Here is a 20,407-nt window from a genome sequence, read left to right on the forward strand (position 1 = left end):
AGAAAAACCCAACAATCATAGGGGGTATGAGCAAACACTTTGGCGAAAGTGGAAAGGAAAAACTCCCTTTCAACAGAAAGAAACCTCTGGGAGAACCAGGCTCAGGGAGGGGCGGCCATCTGCCGTGACCGGTTGGGGTGAGAGGAGGAACACAGAATAGAAGACATGCTATGGATGAGAGCCAGAGATTACTAAAAAGTATGATTAAATGCAGTATTCTGTATTGTAGGTTCCAGTCCAGGGTCCTTTCAGTACCATGTCTCTCTCTGTTATAATCCCTCTGGAGAAAGGCCGGAGCCACCTTGCATTCCTGCTCTGTGAGAACCAAGCACACTTTCCTGCTTGCTGCCTGTAAATATATGACACGCTGGTTCTACTATATGTTGGTATCACAGACTGCATACTGGAAACTGTTTAAGCCCCTGTGTTTTATTTCATTTGTAATTTTTGAAATTCTCACATAATAATAGTTTTAATCCATAGTTTTCAATGAGTAATTTAATCTAAATGGACATGAATCCATAATATTGTTAAAAGAAGACTTATCTTAGACTGGACTGACATGTCCTTTTATTGGTAAGTCACTCTTATTACGACATTTTCTTAGAATTTTATTAAAACATAGAATTTCCTAAAACTTTCTCTTTAAAAAATAAATACATAATATAATCCTGGAGTACTTAATCACAATTACCTTCCCACGCGCATTTCTTTTTCAATGAAAAATGGAAAAAGGACATTATAAAAATAATAATACAAGTACAGATGGGTAGTATTTTTAATAATATTAAATATCATTAGCATTTAAATATTATACATATTTCAATCACCAAAGAAGAGAAGAAACGTATTGAAACAGATTCGAATAAAGTAGACTGAGAAATTCAAAGGTAGTTTAAAGTCAAGGATTTCTATTGGTTTAAAGCTCTTCTCCTACAGCCAATCATAGCCCTCTAAATAAAGGTTGACGGAAGTTCAACAAAACATCAGAGAAGCTAGCTGCCGTTAGCTTACTGAAATACGATGGTGTCCCTACGGCAGGTGTTGGTATGTGGACTGTGTTAAAACGGTTACGAGGACCAGGAGGAGGCCGGCTAACATAATGCTTTCTGCCCTGGTCTGTGGCGCTCTGGTGTTCCCTGGACTTTTCTGCGGCTCCAGAAAAGTCCTTAAATCCACTTTCACACAGTGGAGCGACGCTGACGTGGTTTGTGTTAGTGAGAGGTCAGCATCCACACGGGTCACCTCACCAGACTACGTTAACACAAACGCCAGTTTAATGTTGTGTTGTTTATATGTCTCGTTACACACACTGCGGAGATTTGCTTCCTGTGTCATATTACTAACAAGAAAGAGCAGCTAAATTCGGCACCTATATAACAAACCATAGAGGCGTTTTTGACGTAAGGAATCCTCTGATTCCCGTTAAATATAAGCTTGACTTAGATTTTAGAATTTGACACAAATATTTGGTTATGTGTTTGTAGGTAGGATATGTGCCTGTGAGGGTTTGAATATTCATTGCGTATGCAGTGGGGACTATTAAAAAGCCAGACAACAAATAAACGTGCATGTATTCCAGTGCAGTTGTGTCTACCCAAACAGTTGCTTTGCTTACTTTAGGCTGGTTTCTGCCATACATGCATCTCTGGCTACTGCAGCTGGAGTCACAGTCATGATATCCTGCAGGGACGTCATGGCTGACAGGTTAGTGTTTCATAGTTTGTTGCACATGAAGACATGAATTATCATTAGATTGTCAGTTTGTTAGTTCAGTGAAAGTGTTTCCTGTCTCACTTCACAGTCACTGGCTGGTGAACGCGTTTGTATTGTTTGGAGTGCCCTACATGGTCTTTGACATCTATGCCATGTATCTGAGCCACTACCATACTCAGAAGCTCAAAGGTCATTCCAGCTCACACAGCGGCCACTCTCTTCAGACAGTGAAAGCTTTTCTCATCAAGGACTCCATGTTGGTTCTTCATCATGTGGCCTTGCTTCTCGTTTTCATGCCCATCACGCTGGTGAGAACACTGAGGAGTCTCTTCCACTTTGTGTGTTCAGGCTGACTTGCCACTAAATGTGTTTGATTTGCAGTTCTTCAGAAGAGGACTGGGGGACTTCTTCATCGGCTGCCTGTTCACCACAGAGTTCAGCACTCCTTTTGTCTCCATTGGAAAGATTCTCATCCAGGTAATGCATGGGATTTACCTTTAGCAGATAGAGGAAGGCTGACATTAAGAAATCCCACTAGTGGTAAGAAAAGGTCGGCTTAAAGCTGACAGGACCAGAGTGGCAGACTGTACAAAGGCACCAGAGACTAGCCAAAACATATGGGTGTGAAAATCTGTCACACTAACAATTTCAGATCATCAAGCAAATTTACTGTTAGAGAAAGATAATCCGATTAAATACAAAATGCAGTTTTTAATGATGAACCTACCTGGTCCTGTGTTTTTATTGTGGGACCCTGTGTGCAGGGTTTATAATGGTCATGTATAAAAGATTGTGTTGTAGTACGACAAATGGCATAAATTCTTATCATGTTTGCATAAAAGCGTTTTGTGTTACGCACATGGATATATTAGGGAAGTCCCCTCACCATCTTTCTGCGTTTCATATCCAGCTGGGTCTCGACAACACCAGACTCCACAGGATCAACGGCATCATTGTCTTGCTCAGTTTCTTCACATGTCGGATCCTGCTCTTCCCCTTCATGTATTGGATGTATGGCCGGCAAGTTGGGATTCCTCTGCACAGAGTGGTCTTTCACCTGCCGCTGCAATGCAACGTGGGTAACCTAGTGCTCCTGGCTCCACAGATCTACTGGTTTATACTTCTGCTGAGGAAAGCCAACAGACTGTACCTGAGGCAGAGGAAGGGGCCGGCCCGCAAAGACTGAAGGCTCCATGATTTTTGAAAAAAACAACACAAAACCCTCAGATTATTGCTACAGTTCATGAAAATATAAGTTTATTATTTTCATAATAAAGTTAAGTCAGATTTAACAGGAATAGTTGTTTAACTGTGACTCTATCACATTGTCTGTCAGCAGTGCTGTTTTCCTGTTGTCTGTTCAGCTTTTATATGTTAGAGCCTCAACAATGTTACCCAACTACACAGAATCTGTTTGTATAAATTAAAGTCACTTTAATGAATAAAGGGTGAAATAATAACACACTGATGATGACTGAGTGCCCCTGGTGTACAGTACACACATTTAGCTCACGTTTTCATGCTGTCTACAATATTAGTGCAAATAATAACTGCTCAACGTGTTGCAAAATATGATTTTAAGTTTGCTTTTTAATTCACAGAGATTTCAAGCTCGTTACTTCTTAACCTGAGTTCAGTGTGACAGATTTCCTCCTTATTTCCATCTCCATGCTTTCATTCTTGCACCCTACATGAGTAGTTTTGTGTCCTGCCCTCACATACAGCAGGTCTGTGTCTCATTATATTAAAAATATCTTTTCTATGACATCACATAGAGCCAAGAATAAATAAAAAAAACTATTTAGAGCCGTCTCCAGCCTGAGCTTCTGGCTCACAGGGATAACTTGTACACACACTGACATCATTAGCGGATTCTTAGAGAGGTGCTCATATTAAACATGACCTTAACATTACACTGTTGTTAATCAGCAGACATATTCAGGATTTTGAGTTTTTGCAAACTCAAAGTGCTCAGTGGGAAACAGCGGATAGGTCAGTGTGTGCATCATGCTGCTGAGGACACGAGCTGAGCAATTTTCTGCTGCAGCACAGCCTTCATCTCCGGGTTCTCCAAGTTGTCCGAGATGGTAGAGAAGAAGTGGCGGGTGTTGTCGCACTCCAGTGGGGTGCAGCTGTTTGGGAAGGCGGCCATAATGGCCTCGTACTGACTGAGGATCTCCAGACTAGAGAGGAACAGAGGCTCACATTGGCCTCCTGGCATCATCACCTGAAGGGAAGACACGTTTCACCAGTGAGCCTGTAGTCCTGACTCAGGAAAAGAACACACTGAGAGAACTTTGTAGCAGTCAAATACAATGCCATCTAACACATGCTGATCCAAGTGCATTACTAAATTTGAGCAAACATGCTGCTTGGTTATAAGAGGAAAAAATTAGCCAATCAGAGACAGAATGGTGTAAAGAAGTCATACCTGGACGTGCTGAACATGGCAGAAGAGCTGGCTCAGAACAAAAAGAACTTCCTGGCTCGGAGCAGTCTCCTTCTGTGAATCCTTTGATATCAGAGGAGTGTCTCTGGCTTCTTTGGACTTTGGATATATGAGAGTTGGATTTGAGTCTGTGGTTGCTGGTGTTTTAGGAGGAGTTGAAGCAGAAGCAGTAAAAGCACCAGATGAAGGAAGAGGCAGTTTGGCTCGTAGTGAATTCATCATGTCCCTCACAGCGTGGGCGTATAACCTGCCTACGTGTGCCCAGCCATCCGCCGACAGCCAGTCAGAGCAGCTGGAGCCGCAGAGCAGCTGCAGGACTCGAAGGAGGAGGACCGACAGGCGGAGTTCACATGAAAACTTCCTCAGGTCCAGTAGGGGCAGAAAGTCCACATACTCCAGAGAGAAAGGCACATGAAGGCGGCTGGATGTGATCAGCTCACGGAGGCCTCTCAGCAGCCTGCTCCACTGGGAGACGGAGCACCAGGGCAGCATCTGAGTCAGAGCCACTAGCAGGCCTTTGCTGAACATGCTGACGTGGTCAGGTTTGTGCTGGTCCAGAGTGAGACAGGACAGCATGGTGCTCTGCAGAGAGTCAGATATGGAGCAACACTCCATCCAGGCTAAAAGACCTGTGCCCAAACCGTACGAGGGAAGGTCCACACCCAACCATTCCTACAGGACCGACATAGTGTTCAATGCAAACTGAGAGCAAAACCAATCAGCTCAGCAGAAACCACACAAATAACAGTATCACATATTTTTTTCTCAAAAAGTGAGCCTGTGAGCCAGATTTCAATGTTTAAATGCCCAAATTTACAGCATTAAAAATTTGGTTTACAGCCTGCTACAAAAATGGCTTAAAGGTCTACAGGCTGAGCAGCATCTGCTGATTGAAAACATAAAACTTGTACATTACGGTGGCCCGCAGAGGTCAAAGAACACCAGCAAATAGAAAAATCATTAAAAAAATGGAAGTGTTTTTGGGGACACAATAACAGATGGCTGTTTAACAGCTAATAGCAAACATGTACAGTATCTACAGTTTTATATGAATCTTGTGTTATCCTGCATCGTCTTCTCTGACGAGTCCTCTTCTTTTAAGCATGTCTCAGTGTGATCTTGTGCATGTTTTGGTTCTGGTCACTTCTCTAGCTGGTCCGTCACATTATTGTGTCCCCATAAACACTTCAGTTGTGGTTTGTGTGCTTTTACGCGTTTTTCTATTTTCTGTTTTTTTTTAAAAGTTGCAGTTAATTTGACCTTTCAGGGCTTTCGAGTTTTGATTTATCTGATCACAGAACAGTTTGGATCTATCAGTCCATTTATGAGCTTTGCCTCAGAGAAGACGGCAGTGTTTCTGGATCATATTCACAAACAGTGATTTCTGGAAGCATTCCTGATTTCTATGATGGAATCATGGCTGGTTTTTTTTTAATCCATTGCTTTCTGAGGGCCTGAAGGTCCTGTCCTCTGCCACAGAGATTTCTCCAGATGCTTTGAACCTTTTTGAAGTTATGTACCAGAGATGATGAGATACTCAAAATCTTTGCAATTACATTTCTTTGCAGACTTGTATATCTCTGCCCATCTTTACTTCTGAGAAACACTGCCTCTCAAAGATGCTCTTTTTACTCTGTATTGTTACTGACTTGCTTCCAGTTAACCCAATTAGTTATCAGCCACTTGTTTTAGTAACACTGACTTTTCCAGTCTTTTGAGGCCTTGTCTCAAAGTTCTGCCTCCAATTTGAAAAGGAGCTTTTTTTTTTCTTCTTTTTTTTTTAAAAAAGGTAAATTTTCTCAGTTTAAACATTTGACACGTTGAGTGTTGTACTTTGAATAAAATGAGGGTTTAAGATGTTTGCAAATAATTTCATTCTGTTTTATTTATGTTTTACCCAGACCTGGGTTTGCATTTTCACAGATTGGATGTTGATACCTGACACTGTTCTTCAAAGAAATTCAGGAGTAGGCGGGTTCCGCAGTAGGACGTACCTGTTCAGGTAGATCACACACAGCCAGCAGAGAGGAGGGCACTTCATTTTTAAAGTGCTCCCCCCACACAGGCTTCAGCAGGAACTGAACCGTCCAGTCCAGCTCTTCCATCTTGTTGTGGAGCCAGAACAGCGCTCGGGACCAGCTGCTGGGGGCCACTGCCACCTCCGCACCCACCACCTGCCCCAGAGTGGTCAGCACTGACAACAGCAGCTCCTTCATATCCATGGACCAGATGTGGTGGTCTGGTGGTTGCTCCCAACATCTAGGAGGTGGGTTTAAGTTGAAATCAAATGATGGTAAACGCTATAAAGGTTTAACAGCTCAGAAATAAAAAAAAGTGGAAAGCTTTACTTATGATACAAACCTGAGAGTCTGGTTGTGTAGCTGGGCCAGCATGTAGAGGAGGGGGAAAGGAGAGCAGTCCAACACCCAGTGAGGAGTGGTGGCTGCTTCCTGCATGTCCACAGACAAAGCAGTCTGGAGAAGCTGCATACTCAGCTCTGCATCCACAGAACAGTGAGCTGGCAGAACCACAGAATAACTATCAGTGACAAATAATTTACTTTACATCCCAATGCATTTATGTGACAGCCTTGGGTTATAGGTGGATTAGCCAAATGTAACTTAAAATGGATCTACAGCTGTGGTCAGAGGTTTCCATCCACTCATCCTGGTGATACATGTCAGGGTGATTTGGGTGACTTTTCATGATTTCCTTAACCTGTTTCTTTTCTAGGCTGGAATGCTTGTATAGCATCCATCTGTAATGACTTTAAAAAAAAAAGAAGAAGAAAAGAATAGGGTGCATGTCTGAATGCAAGTTTGAATTTATTTTAGATTTTCTTTGATATATACATGCACCTTACTAATATTTGATTAAATGTGCCTTTAACCACACTTTAACCAGATCAGGGCTCGCAAAATCGCTAGCGATTTTTCCAGTCGGGCTACCAAAGTCTATCTCAGCCCTGCCCGTCGGGCTATCATAGGAAGGAAAAATATATGTCAATGCTTTTGCATTCTTTCAGAAATGTAGCTGAGTAATTATGTCATTGGTATCGATGAGCCACTGTCAATATGTGAGATATTGAAATCGCGTTTGAATTTGCGCTTGTTTTTTGCTTTCACTTTGCTATCGTGCGAATTGTGTGTAGAGAGCGGCAGTACTGATTGGTGAGTGACGATTAATTGTGCACCAATTCCTCTGATATCGTCTTATCACTCATTAGCTTACTATTCAAACGTGACAAGTGAAATCTCCCACAGCAAGCTTAAACATGTGAGAGGTTGATTGCGCAGAGAATCGCTGACCATTATGTAAGTAAGTGTGTAAAAGCAGCAGGATTTACCCCGGTATATTAGTTCTGCTGAGCCAAAGACAGGTCAGGGTGAACAAGGGGCAGCCAAAGAAAAGCCTACCACAAAACGGAAAAGTTATGACAAATCAGACTATGAGGGAAAAAGAAAGTGCAGCTTTATGGTTTCATTGACAAAAGAATTTCTGTGGCTGGAATATGACGAGCTAAATAACATGATGTTCTGCCAGGTGTGTTGTGTTTCATTCGATTTCTGAGTCGACCAGCGCCTTTGTTACTGGGACCAGTAATTTTAAGAAAGACCCCATCAGAACCCATGAGAAATGCAAGAAATGCATTATTGCCCAGTCTGCAATATCTTTCCCAGAACAAACAGCAATTGCAAAAAACATACTAAAAATAAACCAAGCAGAATAAGAAGCCCTGAAAAATCTGTTTAGAACAGTGTTGCAAAGAGTGAACTACCATTGGCAAAATTTAGCAGTCTTTGCAAACTTCAAAAAGCAAATGGCCTAGATCTTGGTTCCACTTACCTCTTACCAGTGACTCCAGTGGAAATTTCAGATTCAGGATCTGACACAGACTGATTCATGTTCTACACAGTTCTTGCAAGTTCATAGAAATTTTTGTTCAATTAGAAACAAGTATTTGAGTTGATGATTGTAATTTTTATACAATTTTTTGATTAATTTTTGTTTCCGTTACAATATTATACTTTATTGCAAAGGAAATAAAACATAAAAAAAATTCTTTTTTATTCGGGCTACTTAAATTTATTTTGGGCTACCAAAAACTGAAGAGTGCCTGCCCAAAGGGCTACCAGATATTTTGAAATTTTGCGAGCCTTGCAGATGCTTTTAGTAGTCATCTGCCTTAACTCTGGCTGCTATTTAAACACTCTTATTGGCAGAATTGGTATTTAATTTAAATACATTTAATTTAAATTGGTTGGTCATAGTGCACAACTTTTAAACAGGGTTCAGTTCAGAACTTTAGGAAGGTCATTCCAGATGCTTAATGGAGCCAGCTTTCAGCAGCTAGACTCTGTGATCACCAGTTCAAACAATTGTATGTAAGAACAAGTACACTGTAAGTGAACTGCTGTTCCAATTTCTGGAAAAGACAAACAGTCACTCTCAGATAAGATGAAATTGGTTCAGGGACAACCCAGGCACCACCAAGCCTGCCTTTAACTGGAAACTTCTGGAACAGCAGCATCACTGTCCACAGTGAAGAGTTGTTGTTTTTTTTTTTACATCGCCATGGACCAAGAACGTGCCGATATAGAAGCCCCTGCTCCAAAATCGACACCTTCACACTTAACTGACACTTGCAGCTGCTCACATGGACAAGTCAGATCCCTTCTGGAAAAAAGTTTGATTTGTCAGATGAGAAAAAAATTGACCACAGTGACAAGAGGTATGGTTGGAGGAGTAAAGAGGAGGCTTTCAAACCTAAGAATGCTGTACCTGCTGTCAAGCATGGTTGTGGTAGCATCATGCTCTGTGGCTCAAATCAACAGTCAGATGGTTGAAACTTGGATAAAGAAGGCTGACATTACCGTAACCTTCTGGAATTCCCTTCCTAAAGCCCAGACCTCAACTCTAGTGGTCTATGCCTGGAAACCAATAATTTTGAATAACCTATCAGTTCTGCCAAGAATTATGCCAGAGGCTTATTGGTAACTACTAAAAGTGTCTGATGAAGATGCAACTTGCTACGGTACACTTAATCTTTTCATTTAACATTTAGAATTTTGACCCTGTCAGGATCAGTGAAAATAAATTAAAACTTGTGGATCTAATTCTTGTTTTGTTTTTTTCAGTCATTACACATGTATGCTGTACAATCATTCCACCCTGGAAATGTTAAAAGCCCAGACGTGGTGGAAGCACCACGTTTACCATGACATTCATATCCATGATGAGTGGATCTAAACTTTTGATCACAACTGTAAAATGCTAAGAAAGTAGCTAATGTAGGTTGTGGTAAACATAAACATGTGATACTCACCTGTAGCTGAGAGGTTAGGCAGGACAAAGGTTTTCACGACTTCGTGAGGTGACAGAACGCTTTCCCTCTTTCCTTCTCCCTCAGCTGAAGTGACGGGCTCCATGAGCAGACCCAGGAACTTGAGGAACTGTTCTTTTTCAGTTGCTGACAGTGACTTGGTCTGGATCACGTCCTGTAAACACTTGCAAAGTAAACTGCACACCACATTTTTCCTCCCTCCATCTCTTCTTCCCCTCTGGTCTCTGAGTCCTGGCAGCTGTTCCAGGATCTTACCCATTAGAGAGAAAGCTCCTTTGTTGAAAACAGCCGAATGACAGCAGGACCTCAAAGTGGCTTCGGGGTTCTGAAAGGCCACTCTTGCAACTAGAGAGGCTGCCGTAGTCAGGTTGCCCTGTGAAGTTCCCGCTGAAGCTCCGCCCGCCCCCTGAATGATGCAGTTGAAGGCCATGTTGAGCTCCTGTTCAAACCCATCAGCTAGAGCAGCAGGTACAGAGCACTCGAAGAACCCCCTGCTGGATAATCTCAGCATGGCAGCCAACGCTTTGTTCTGGTCTTCTAATGTGAGTGTGGAGAAAATACCTGAAGTGATTTTCAGCAGTTTGTGGCACTGCCTCATGTTAGCGCTCTCGCTATGGAGTCTGCTCATTAGGGTGGAGGCGAGGTTCATGAGGGTGCTGTGCTTCCGGAATGCCCCCTGGTTTTTTTCTAGGCAGTCGAGCCAGCGATCCGCACGTTCTGCCCATAATGGCTCGCTGGCAAACAACACTGCAAAGTCCTCACAGTCTTCCAGGTGATGGGTGATGATGACAGCAGCAACCTCTGCGCTCACTTCAGGGCTGCTCTCTGCTGCAGGGAGGGACAGTGACTTCAGCACACCTCTGAGTGTATCATTCTCTCCTTCAAAGTCGTCAGTCCCAGCTCCAGGTGCTTCCTCTAGAGAAGCCAGGACCCTCTGGATGCTTTGTTCTAACTGGAAAGCAGAGTAACTAGGACTGGAGTGGTCACACTGATTGAGAACACCGCTTTGCCAAAATTGTGCAAGCTCTGTGATAATCTTCAGGGCTTCACTCAGCTTCATCTGGCACAGCTTAAACTGAGAAGGTGTGTGAGAAGCACGCAAGTCTTTCAGAGCTTCCTGAATCGTTTCAGGACTAAGCTTCTCCATGTTCTCCTCTCTGGCTCGGAGGATTTTACACAAACAGTCCAACTTCTCTTTAGCTGGAAGCACCACGTTTTGGTCTATCAGGAAGGTTGTATAAAGAGCATCGAGGGAAATGGATAAGGACTGAAAGCAGAGGTCAGCTGAGGATATGTGACCTTTCATGTCTTTGAGTGCGTAAAGGAGAATGTGCAGAATATCTGCTGAATTTGGCGTGTCTAACTTTAACCTCTTTGCAGCCTGAGGGGACAGACTGGAGGACTCAGAGGAGAGGCGAGCAAGCTGGTTGGCAAACATCTTCTCTATGCTCTCTTCTTCTCCAACCTTCTCTTCCGCTCTGCCTTTCCACAGCTCCCACCAAACCTCCAGAAGGAGTCGTATATCGTCTTCCCCTATGGGATCGCTCCTCACATGTTCCACCAGCCTTTCCAGCTCAGCACAGATTTGAGCGTGAGGAAGACGCAGGAGGAAACTGGCAAAAACACCCGCAGCTGCTGCTGACTTCACCAGCTCAAGCAGGACGACACGGCTGACCTCAGGGAGGCTGTTTTGGAGAGAGAAGAAAGGGTTCTCCCTCCAAGCCAACTCAACGTTCTCCTCAGCCTCTCTGCACAGCAGCTTCAGCCACACAACACAAACCATCCTCTTTTTCCAGCTCTCAGCTGCTGGGTTGGGACAGTCACTGACGTCATCCTGTCTGCAGATTTCTTTGAGTGCTTCCAAGATCACATGTCCCACCCGGCTCCAGTCTGCTTTCTGAATGGTGGACAGGGATGAGGGGGAACACAGCTTATCAGCCAGGAGGAAAGCTCCCTGAAGTACTGTCGAGGCTGAAAGAACAAGAGAAAAGGCATCAAAACTCAAATTTGCCAGAGGAAATTGATTTTTTTGAATTTTTTTAACTGTCCTCTCAGCTCCTTAAATTAGCCTAAAATGGCAAAGCTGCACAAAAAACAACACATTTGATCTTAAGACCAAAAAATGCCACTTTGAAAATGGCTTTTGGCTGGAGATAAGCTGATGTTCAACTCTGGTTCATCTAAAGTTGACACTGGAAGGAACATGGTCTGAAGCCTGAGCTCAGAGAGGTTACTTGTATCTCATTATTTTAAATCGTGATCTTGTATATGAACATCCACACTCTGTAGAATAAGGTATTAGTGCCTATTTTTCAGTTCCACACATAATTAATACAAGCTATATAAATATATATAGAATAAAATGTCGCTGCTCTGTCATTCTCACACACATACAGCAGAGCGGTTAGAGAACAGCATTACCTCTTAAACTGCTAAAGCTGATACTATTTAATTTTTTTTTTTTTTTGGGGGGGGGGGTTGATTATGGCGAAAAATCATGGTATGCTGTTATTTTCTTTTAGCACATGCAACATTAACTGTAGCATAAGAGAAATTGTGACTCGTGAGGAGTGTAACGGTTACCTTTGTTCATTATTAGTGTCAAAGCTGCAGAGTTGACCTGGATGCTGAGAAGCTAGTTTGCTAATTTTAGTTCCAACTATAAGCTGTAGCACAGCTCTAATACTTTACAGAGTATAACGAAGTAGAGAGCAAACACGAAACTACCTCCCAGCAAAGGTTTCTATCAGAGTGACACCAACTTTGTATAAAGCGCTTCCGCTGTTAGCATCAGCGTGTACGACCAGAGAGGATTCATGAACAAGAACTCCCACTCTGTGGATTTCCGGTTTCATAGAGGGCGCTCTAAGCATATGGCAGAATGAATAGAGTTCTATGGCTCTGTAGCCCCAGAATGTCATTCTTGTTGGGTAAACAATTTTGGTTGTTTTTTGTTTTTAAATATTTTCCTTGATAGTTAATAGACGTAGCTCCATTTTCACATTTTTATGAGATTCCAACATTTCGGCGTAATACAAACAGCACCAAGAGCCGCATTCACCATAATGCATCGACTACTTTGCTTTCAGGCATGAAACAAACAGCCGCGGAAAACTTCTGGCAGTAACTTCCTGACAGTAATCACCTTCGACCACCACAAGCAGCGTGTTCTCATATGCATGATAGGTTTTGTTGTGGTTTAACTACGCTCCCAATATCTAAATAACGTATGATGTAGATTATTAGACCTAAAATCGGGCATGGAGAAATAATTATTTGAGCGCTTTCGCTACATTCACTGCTATTATTTGAGGACTTTCAGGTGAACTAAATAGTGAATTTCTGTAAAACGAGATTAACAGGAAGTGACATGACTCTCGTCCATCAGCTCTGGTGTCGGAAAGACTAGTAAGGCTGCTGTCGTCATGCCCTCACAGCGACACCTCAGGGCAAAGTCAGTACTACGAGTTTTATATAAAGTCAAAAGCACCTGTTGCAAGCTGTTGACTCCTCATGAACTGCTGTGAGCTATTTATTAAACTGTGTGGTGCGGTGGTTTACATAGTCACATTACAGCAATCCTGAGTTCGAATCAAGTACGGAGTACATTTGCCCCGTGATTCCAAGTACACCGGGTACCGCTCACAGTTTAGAGTCCGTTTGTATGGTAATGGACAAAGTAAAATATGCACCTACCACAGTCTTCCTACCAGACAGATCTCTGGCCACGTGGCAGCTGGGATAGGCTCCAGCTACAACAATGTTACGTCTAACATGAAAACAGGAACGCTGTAAAAAGAACTAGGATATTGTATCCTGATTTATTTATTTATTTATTGCAATTTCCTAGCATATTATCTCGATTTGATTAACTTTTTTGATTATGATTAAGGTTTTTTTTTAAAGGTCTGGTTTTCGAGCTGCTCATCACGCCAGAAATCGCACTCCTTCTTTCCTTTTCTTTTGATATGAAAGTGAAAGTATCAAGAGAAACTTTGTGTGGACATCGGACAACAAGGAGTTCGACAGTGGAGGGCACCGGGGAAGAATGACGGTTTTAATCTTGAGGATATTTGTTTACTTGTATCTGAGTGCAGGTGAGTTATAGTGCAACACGTTGTCACAGATTAGCTTAGGTCAACAGTGACTATAGATATTCTAGTCTACCGCATGCATTCCAACGACTATGCTGTCTGACTGATGTATTCGTGTCATTCAGGTGTGTGGAGTGTCCATCAGATCCAGTGGCTGCCTTGTTACTTCATTGATGAGCGTTTGTATTTGAACAAGGACAACCACACAGAGACTCGGGTCATCCCCAGAGAGGCTATACTTCAGTTTGGTCAGAAAGGAGATGCTCCTGTTAACCCAAACGCCATCACTTTCCTGGTCACCAGTGAGTTACTGCAGCCTGCATTAGGAGAAGGCTAAAAAAACAACTACAGTGTGTTAGTGTTTATTTTATTGTCTTCAAGGATCAAAGTTGGATCTGCTGCAGTATGTGGAGGGGGTGGAGGCAGAGCAGCTGAAGTGTGAGCTGCACAGATACAGCACAGAGGGCGGTTATGTCCGCTGGCCTGTCCTCGGTGCCCGGGAGTACAACCACTGGTTTACCTGCATCCTCAGACACAGCAGGGGCCACTTCGCAGTCACTGGCTCCCTCAGACACCCCTCTGACCAGCCTCCCCCAGGGCAGCCAGACTACCACAACTGGTCTGTCATTGCTGACAAAGAGGTACTCACCACCGCAGGTAAACTCACATATGAGGATTGTGTTTTTTTGTTGAGCCATACAGACTATCTCCTAGGGGTTTGTTAATTGCCTGCCTGTTGCAGTGGCAGAAGTTTAAGGAAAGAGTGCTGAAAAGAAACTGTGTTTGTGTCTCGGAGATTAGAGTAGAAATAGAGAGAGACAGTTATAGTTATATTGACTTGGAATGGTGGATGGTCAAATAATTGTCATGTCATAGATACAGGAAGTGGTTGTCACCCATTTGAGTAAAGGACACTTGTGTTGTTTGTCACATCTGTTTCCACAGTCGCCATGGTCATCAAAACACAGACTCCCTCAGTTAAAGCACGCCTGAAGTCCCAGCAAAAGCTCCACTGCCAGTTTGATGTTGACCACAAGGGTGCAAAGGTCACTGTAGAGTGGCATAGGCACCGCCCTGGTGAGAGGACTGAGCTCTTCAGTTACAACAGGCGCACAGGACAGACTGAGGGGAGCGGTGTCGAACTACGTGCCCTTGCGGCTGGAGATGCCTCCTACACCCTCGCCTCCACCACGATGATCAGTGAAGGGACCTACATTTGTTCAGTGTCCGTGAATCCACTGTTCGCCAAGGTGGATATATATCTGCAGATTGAAGGTACATAGGATTGGATCATTCCCTATATGTCTATTGTACCAGTCAAAAGTTTGGACACACCTTCTCATTTAATGGTTTTTCTTTATTTTCATGACTATTTACATTGTAGATTCTCACTGAAGGAATCAAAACTATGAATGAACACATATAGAATTATGCAGTAAACAAAAAAGCGTGAAATAACTCAAAACATTTTATATACTTTAGATTCTTCAAAATAGTCACCCTTTGCTTTGATTACTGCTTTGCACACTCATGGCATTCTCTTCATAAGCTTCATGAGGCAGTCACCTGAAATGGTTTTCCAACAGTCTTGAAGGAATTCCCAGAGATGCTGAGCACTCCTTGGCCCTTTTGCCTTCACTCTGTGGTCCATCTCATCCCAACCCAGCTCGACTGGGTTTAGGTCAGGTGACCGGGAGGCCAGGCCATCAGGCACAGCGCTCCTCACTCTCCTTCTCAGTCAAATAGCCCTTACACAGCCTGGAGGTGTGTTTGGTGTCGTTGTCCTGTTGAAAAATAAATGATGGTCCAACTAATAGCAAACCGGATGGGATGGCATGTTGCTACAGGATGCTGTGGTAGCCATGCTGGTTCAGTGTGCCTTCCATTTTGAATAAATCCCCAACAGTGGTCACCAGCAAAGCACCCCCACACCATCACACCTCCTCGTCCATGCTTCACAGAGGGAACAAGCATATAGAGACCATCTGTTCACCTTTTCTGCGTCACACAAATACACGGTGGGTGGAACCAAAGATCTCAGATTTGGACTCATCAGACCAAAACACAGATTCCCACTGGTCAATGTTCATTCCTTGTGTTTCTTGACCCAAACAAGTCTCTTTTGCTTGTTGCTTTTCCTTAGTAGTGCTTTCTTAGCAGCTATTTGACCAAAGGCCTCATTCGCACAGTCTCCACTGAACAGTTGATGTAGAGATGTCTGCTACTGGAAAATCTGTGTGGCATTTATCTGTGCTCTAATCTGAGGTGCTGTTAGCTTGTGATTTCTGAGGCTGGTGACTCAGATGAATTTATCCTTAGCAGCAGAGGTGACTCTTGGTCTTCCTTTTGTGGGGCAGTCCTCATGTTTCATCGTAGTGCTTGATGGTTTTTGGGACTGCACTTGGGGACACATTCAAAAATTTTAGCAGTTTTCCAGACTGACTGATCTTCAGTTGTTAAAGTAATGATTGACTGTTGTGCTTGCCATAAGAAGCTGTGTCCAAACCTTTGACTGGTACTGTATATGTTGTCAGTACAAACAATGAGAGTAAGAAACCTATTTTTAAATAGCTCTTTATAGCATTTTATTACTTTGACCTTCAGATCAATCTATTGACCTTGAAAGAAATGTAAGAGGTCAAATGTGACATGATATTTGAAATCTTTATATGGTACTTTTTATATGTTGTCAATATACAGCACACTTTTAAGAATCTCAGTTTCTTAGTTATTCGTTTTTTGTTTTTTTTTGGTTTTCTGAATCTATTTTCAACTAACATTGAAGGATGGAAGGCAAATTTTAATGAACTGTTAAATCCATTTGCTGGCTTGTTACTCCACTACACCCTTTCCAAGGTTCATCATAATTCATTTAAAACTTTTCAAGTGTTCATGTTTACAGACAGATTGACATCACTTACACCAAAATACATTGGTGTAAATGATGGTCAGGTTTATGTTTCTCTTTATCCAGATCTAATGCTTGATTAGATGTGTCCATGCTGAACTTACTATATGTGATAAAAATGCATCCTCAGTGGAGCCTGGGTGGGAGATTTTATATATATTTATATATAGAGATTATATATATATTTATTATTCTGTTAAGTGTGTAACCTGAAATGCATCTTACCAAATTTGACTTCCTAGAATTCTGGAACTCAGACCAAATCTCAACTTTAACTTTTAAATGTCACCAGTTTTGACCAGAGTGTATTAAATAAAACAGCCCAGTTACTATAATAAATGTCTGCTGTTAGGTATTGAAATTACTATTTATTTTTCTCTCTCATTTCCTCAGAGTCTCCCCATGTCTCCCTCAATGTTGGAACCACCCTGTTATTGCAGGAGGGCAAGGACTTGATGGTTAAGTGTGAGGCAAATGGCTACTACCCTCGGGATGTGGAGATAATTTGGTATGAGGAGGATCCAGGCACTCCACATCCCAAGCCACTGAACCATAGTGTTCTGTTCAGCCACAAAGTAAATGGGGACAAGACCTTCTTGCTGTCAGGTGTTTTCTACCTCCGGGCTGCGGTCAGGGACTCTGGGAAAAAGTTCACATGTAGCGTCTCGCATCAGTCCCTGAAAGTGCCCATCACAAAGAGCTTCACCCTGATTGTGGAAGGTGAGTGTCAGTATAGTACTAGGAGCTAGCAGCTGGGATGAGCAGAGCTTCATGCGTGTTCTGTTTCAGAGCCAACCAACTGGATGTTGTACCTTGTTGTGGGCTCTGTTGTGATCCTGCTGTTGTATGTGAAGCGGCGCTACCTGCACTCAGGTGAGTGATACAGACTTGCGGCTAAATCACACCTGAGGAACATGTGCTTGCTGCTTGGGAGCAACTGACATATAAAGCATGTTCAACCCAATTTTAAAAAAGTTGCAAAGTTGTGTGTAATAAATATGGATAAATAAACAGAATGGATGATTTGCAATTTAATAGAAAATGGAAAACATGTGAAAAGACTAAAGTGAGAAAATTTACGGAGAAAAATATTAGACTATATTGAATTTGATGGCAGCAACACATCAGAAAAAATGAGAAAGTCATGAACCAAGGTTCACACTCAGTAGGGACCCAAAAGCAGACTTAATACAAAATTCACAGGAACTATGTACAGATTTATTTCTTTAACATAAATGATCACGAACAACCAGGGGAACGAGAATATAACTCAAGCCGAGGAAACCGGGAACTGAAATGCCCTGGGAATCCGTGATGGGGACTGTGGGAAGCTGCAACAGAAAGGGAACAATTATTTGTGTGCAGGAAAGCAGAGAGTTAAAACTAAACCAGAATTAGAATGCTGTGGGTTACAATCAGAGTCAGACCGTGGGGCTCGGAGGGGAGGGTGTCCATGGGAGAAAATCCAAGGAGGGAGAGAAGGAGACTATGGGAGTTCTCTTCGATGCAAAATGAGATGTCTTCAGTTGTCGGGCGGTAACATGAGCACAAGGGCGTAATATTAACACGGGTCAGAGAATACTTGAATAAACACAGAGGTTAGGATTCAAGTTAACTAAGAGTGAATAAAGGACTGGCGTGGAGCAGCCATCCACGGTAAGTGAAATAGTTTTCCGGTAATTGCCAGGGATGGTATACAGGTGCGATACTGATGGCCCAACCCAAGGGCGTGGCCACCGAGGCAACCTGAACGCTCCCCGGGTAGTGTTCCCATTGACCATGATAGAGAAATTCTTTTTGGAAAAAACAAGTTCCCAGACTTGTTATCAGGGCCCAGTTCAAAAGCCTGCATCTCTGATAGATTAGAGGTGGATTAGTGTTTATGGAGCTGCCACCTTCCAGGCAGTTCTGGGACTACAGGTGCAGCAGGTGGTGCTTTTCTATTTGTGCTCTATCCTTTTATCTTTGATATTTTCTCCTATTTTCTCCCACTTGCTTTTCTTTCTCCTGCCTGTTAGCTTAGAAATGGTCATATTACACTGTAATAACTGAAATAACACTAATAGAAATGAATACATAAACAAATACAGAAACACACAAACAGGAGGAGCATATAGAGAATTTATGGCGCTCATCTTGGAAAAGCGAAATATGTTTGGCACAACATGGGAGTCGGCTCATAATTTGGATTGCAAAAGCTGCGTGGCAGGACAGGTTTAATGGGGGGGAAAGTTGTTTTTCTGATCTAGTTCCCTTCTGGGTTTTTAGTCTATTTTGTATCCATTTAGTTCATTATGTGTTCCTGCCTCTGTTGTGTTCTTGTATCAGACCTAATCTCATTTCGGTATTGTGGCACTTGCTCCTTTGTGTCAGTTTACTGATAATTGTTTAGTGTTTCTAGTTTGAGGCCTTAGTTTTACTTCTCTGGGCTCTGTTCTGGGTTATTAGGTTGTGTTCCTTTCCTCTTTGTAATTCCATGTTTAGGTACTTCATGTTGTATGTTAGACGTTGTTTGTCTCCTGTGCTTGTGTATGGTTTAAAGCCTGTGGTCTCATCATTCCTGATTTTTTTTCCTTTGTGTCCCAGCCTTATCAGTTCACTCCCGAATCCTGATTTCTGCATTTGGGTTGATACACTCAATACACAGCTCTACACCATAGAGTTACTGCCATCAAATTCCATCCATCCATTCTCTTATATTTATCCTTATCAGGGTTGCAGGGGTATCTGGAGCCTATCCTCAGTCCAAAGACATACAGTTATTGGGGTTGAGTTAAGTGGTAATTCTAAATTACCCATGAAAGGTTGTATGTCTCTCTGTGTTAGCCCTGTGACAGACAGGCAACCTGTCCGGGGTGTACCCCGCCTCTCACCTTGCAGTAGGTGTGACAGACTCCAGCCCCCTGGGACCCTCACAATAAATAAGCCATTAAAATCAAAATGAACTATTTGTGTTTCTTTAAATTTTCCATTTTATCAGTTTTAACATTTGATATGTTTTCAATGTTTGTGAATAAGATATAGGATCATGAGATGTTAAAGCATTACATTCTGCTTTTATTCAGATTTCATACACCATCCCAGCTCTCTTGGAACTTGGTTGTATCACATGTGAGATGCTGACGTTCTTTAAAGTAATTATTGTTTTTTTCCATCCACAGTGTGGAGAAGGTTGGTGCAGGTAAGGTGATATAAAAACAAAAAACAAAAAAGGGAATGTGAAGCACCTTGAGATGACTGTTGTTTTGGTGCTGTACAAATAAAATGGAATTGAATTGAATTGAAAGGAAGAAAGGAAGAGGTTGTGGCCACAGACTGAATAAGAGAGGTGAGCTGCTAAATGAGTCTTCCTTCAGAGTCTTCACAGATACATCGACGGACTGAGGGCTGGTGAACTCCTGCATTCCATGTGTGACAGTGAGGCAGTGCATTACAACTCTGCTTAAAATGATGGGTTACCAGCTAGTGAACTGGTTGACTTGAACAAGTGTTGTATTTTATTTTATTTTTCTTTGTTAAAATTCATGGTAAACATTACAGTTTTGTTTGGGTCATTAAATTTACGGGGCTTTTTAAGAGAGGCCCTTTTTTAGTTTGCAAAAGGGCAGAAGTTTGATGGCTTCTTTTTTATCAGGTATGAAGAGTTCGTCATGTTTTATTAATTTAGATAACAGTGATTTAGACATCCAATGAAAATCAATCACAAGTCTGTTGGCAAATAGTTTTCTGAAGTACAAAGAAATAAGTAGCCACTTTTTATTCCAGTTTATGCTCCACAGATTACTCTTTTGGATTCAGGATGTTATCCTGTATACTCAGGACTCTTTCAAAGATTATGTGAATCAGAGCTGAAAACTGAGGATCTGAATTCAGTGTTCCTGATGATGGCTTCAAAG

At 42.3% G+C, this 20,407-nt stretch overlaps 3 protein-coding genes across 3 annotated transcripts; 2 read left to right on the forward strand and 1 right to left on the reverse strand.

Annotated features, from left to right (window-relative positions):
• The first annotated feature begins 972 nt into the window (after window positions 1-972).
• LOC134641475 (ceramide synthase-like) lies at window positions 973-3,492 on the forward strand. Its single transcript, XM_063493909.1, has 5 exons — window positions 973-1,224; window positions 1,624-1,707; window positions 1,805-2,024; window positions 2,098-2,193; window positions 2,627-3,492. The coding sequence occupies exons 1-5, from the start codon at window positions 1,103-1,105 to the stop codon at window positions 2,900-2,902; spliced, it is 798 nt and encodes a 265-aa protein (XP_063349979.1). The 5' UTR covers window positions 973-1,102; the 3' UTR covers window positions 2,903-3,492.
• Window positions 3,493-3,668: 176 nt separating this feature from the next.
• On the reverse strand, window positions 3,669-12,248 carry gemin4 (gem (nuclear organelle) associated protein 4). Its single transcript, XM_063493905.1, has 6 exons — window positions 12,093-12,248; window positions 9,492-11,480; window positions 6,527-6,683; window positions 6,160-6,424; window positions 4,148-4,837; window positions 3,669-3,943 (listed from the first exon to the last, which is right to left on the reverse strand). Exons 1-6 carry the CDS (start codon window positions 12,100-12,102, stop codon window positions 3,722-3,724), a joined length of 3,333 nt encoding a protein of 1,110 aa, XP_063349975.1. The 5' UTR covers window positions 12,103-12,248; the 3' UTR covers window positions 3,669-3,721.
• A 1,274-nt stretch (window positions 12,249-13,522) lies between these two features.
• LOC134641719 (tapasin-like) lies at window positions 13,523-19,897 on the forward strand. The gene is made up of 7 exons (XM_063494237.1): window positions 13,523-13,606; window positions 13,729-13,905; window positions 13,985-14,260; window positions 14,549-14,878; window positions 16,905-17,231; window positions 17,301-17,384; window positions 19,673-19,897. Exons 1-7 carry the CDS (start codon window positions 13,558-13,560, stop codon window positions 19,699-19,701), a joined length of 1,272 nt encoding a protein of 423 aa, XP_063350307.1. The 5' UTR covers window positions 13,523-13,557; the 3' UTR covers window positions 19,702-19,897.
• Window positions 19,898-20,407: the final 510 nt, after the last annotated feature.

The sequence above is a fragment of the Pelmatolapia mariae genome, linkage group LG14, assembly GCF_036321145.2.
Source record: "Pelmatolapia mariae isolate MD_Pm_ZW linkage group LG14, Pm_UMD_F_2, whole genome shotgun sequence".
Lineage (NCBI taxonomy): Eukaryota > Metazoa > Chordata > Actinopteri > Cichliformes > Cichlidae > Pelmatolapia > Pelmatolapia mariae.

Excerpts from the sequence above, each read along its gene's own strand:
- LOC134641475 (XM_063493909.1), top strand. The coding sequence starts at position 1,103 with ATGCTTTCTGCCCTGGTCTGTGGCGCTCTGGTGTTCCCTGGACTTTTC. Across the intron at positions 1,225-1,623 it reads GTGGTTTGTGTTAGTGAGAG|GCTGGTTTCTGCCATACATG; the intron begins GTCAGCATCCAC and ends TGCTTACTTTAG. Across the intron at positions 2,194-2,626 it reads TTGGAAAGATTCTCATCCAG|CTGGGTCTCGACAACACCAG; the intron begins GTAATGCATGGG and ends TTTCATATCCAG.
- LOC134641719 (XM_063494237.1), top strand. The coding sequence starts at position 13,558 with ATGACGGTTTTAATCTTGAGGATATTTGTTTACTTGTATCTGAGTGCA. Across the intron at positions 13,607-13,728 it reads TTACTTGTATCTGAGTGCAG|GTGTGTGGAGTGTCCATCAG; the intron begins GTGAGTTATAGT and ends CGTGTCATTCAG. Across the intron at positions 17,385-19,672 it reads GCGGCGCTACCTGCACTCAG|TGTGGAGAAGGTTGGTGCAG; the intron begins GTGAGTGATACA and ends TTCCATCCACAG.
- gemin4 (XM_063493905.1), bottom strand. Across the intron at positions 4,838-6,159 it reads TGTGTGATCTACCTGAACAG|GAATGGTTGGGTGTGGACCT; the intron begins GTACGTCCTACT and ends TCGGTCCTGTAG. Across the intron at positions 3,944-4,147 it reads GCCATGTTCAGCACGTCCAG|GTGATGATGCCAGGAGGCCA; the intron begins GTATGACTTCTT and ends TCTTCCCTTCAG.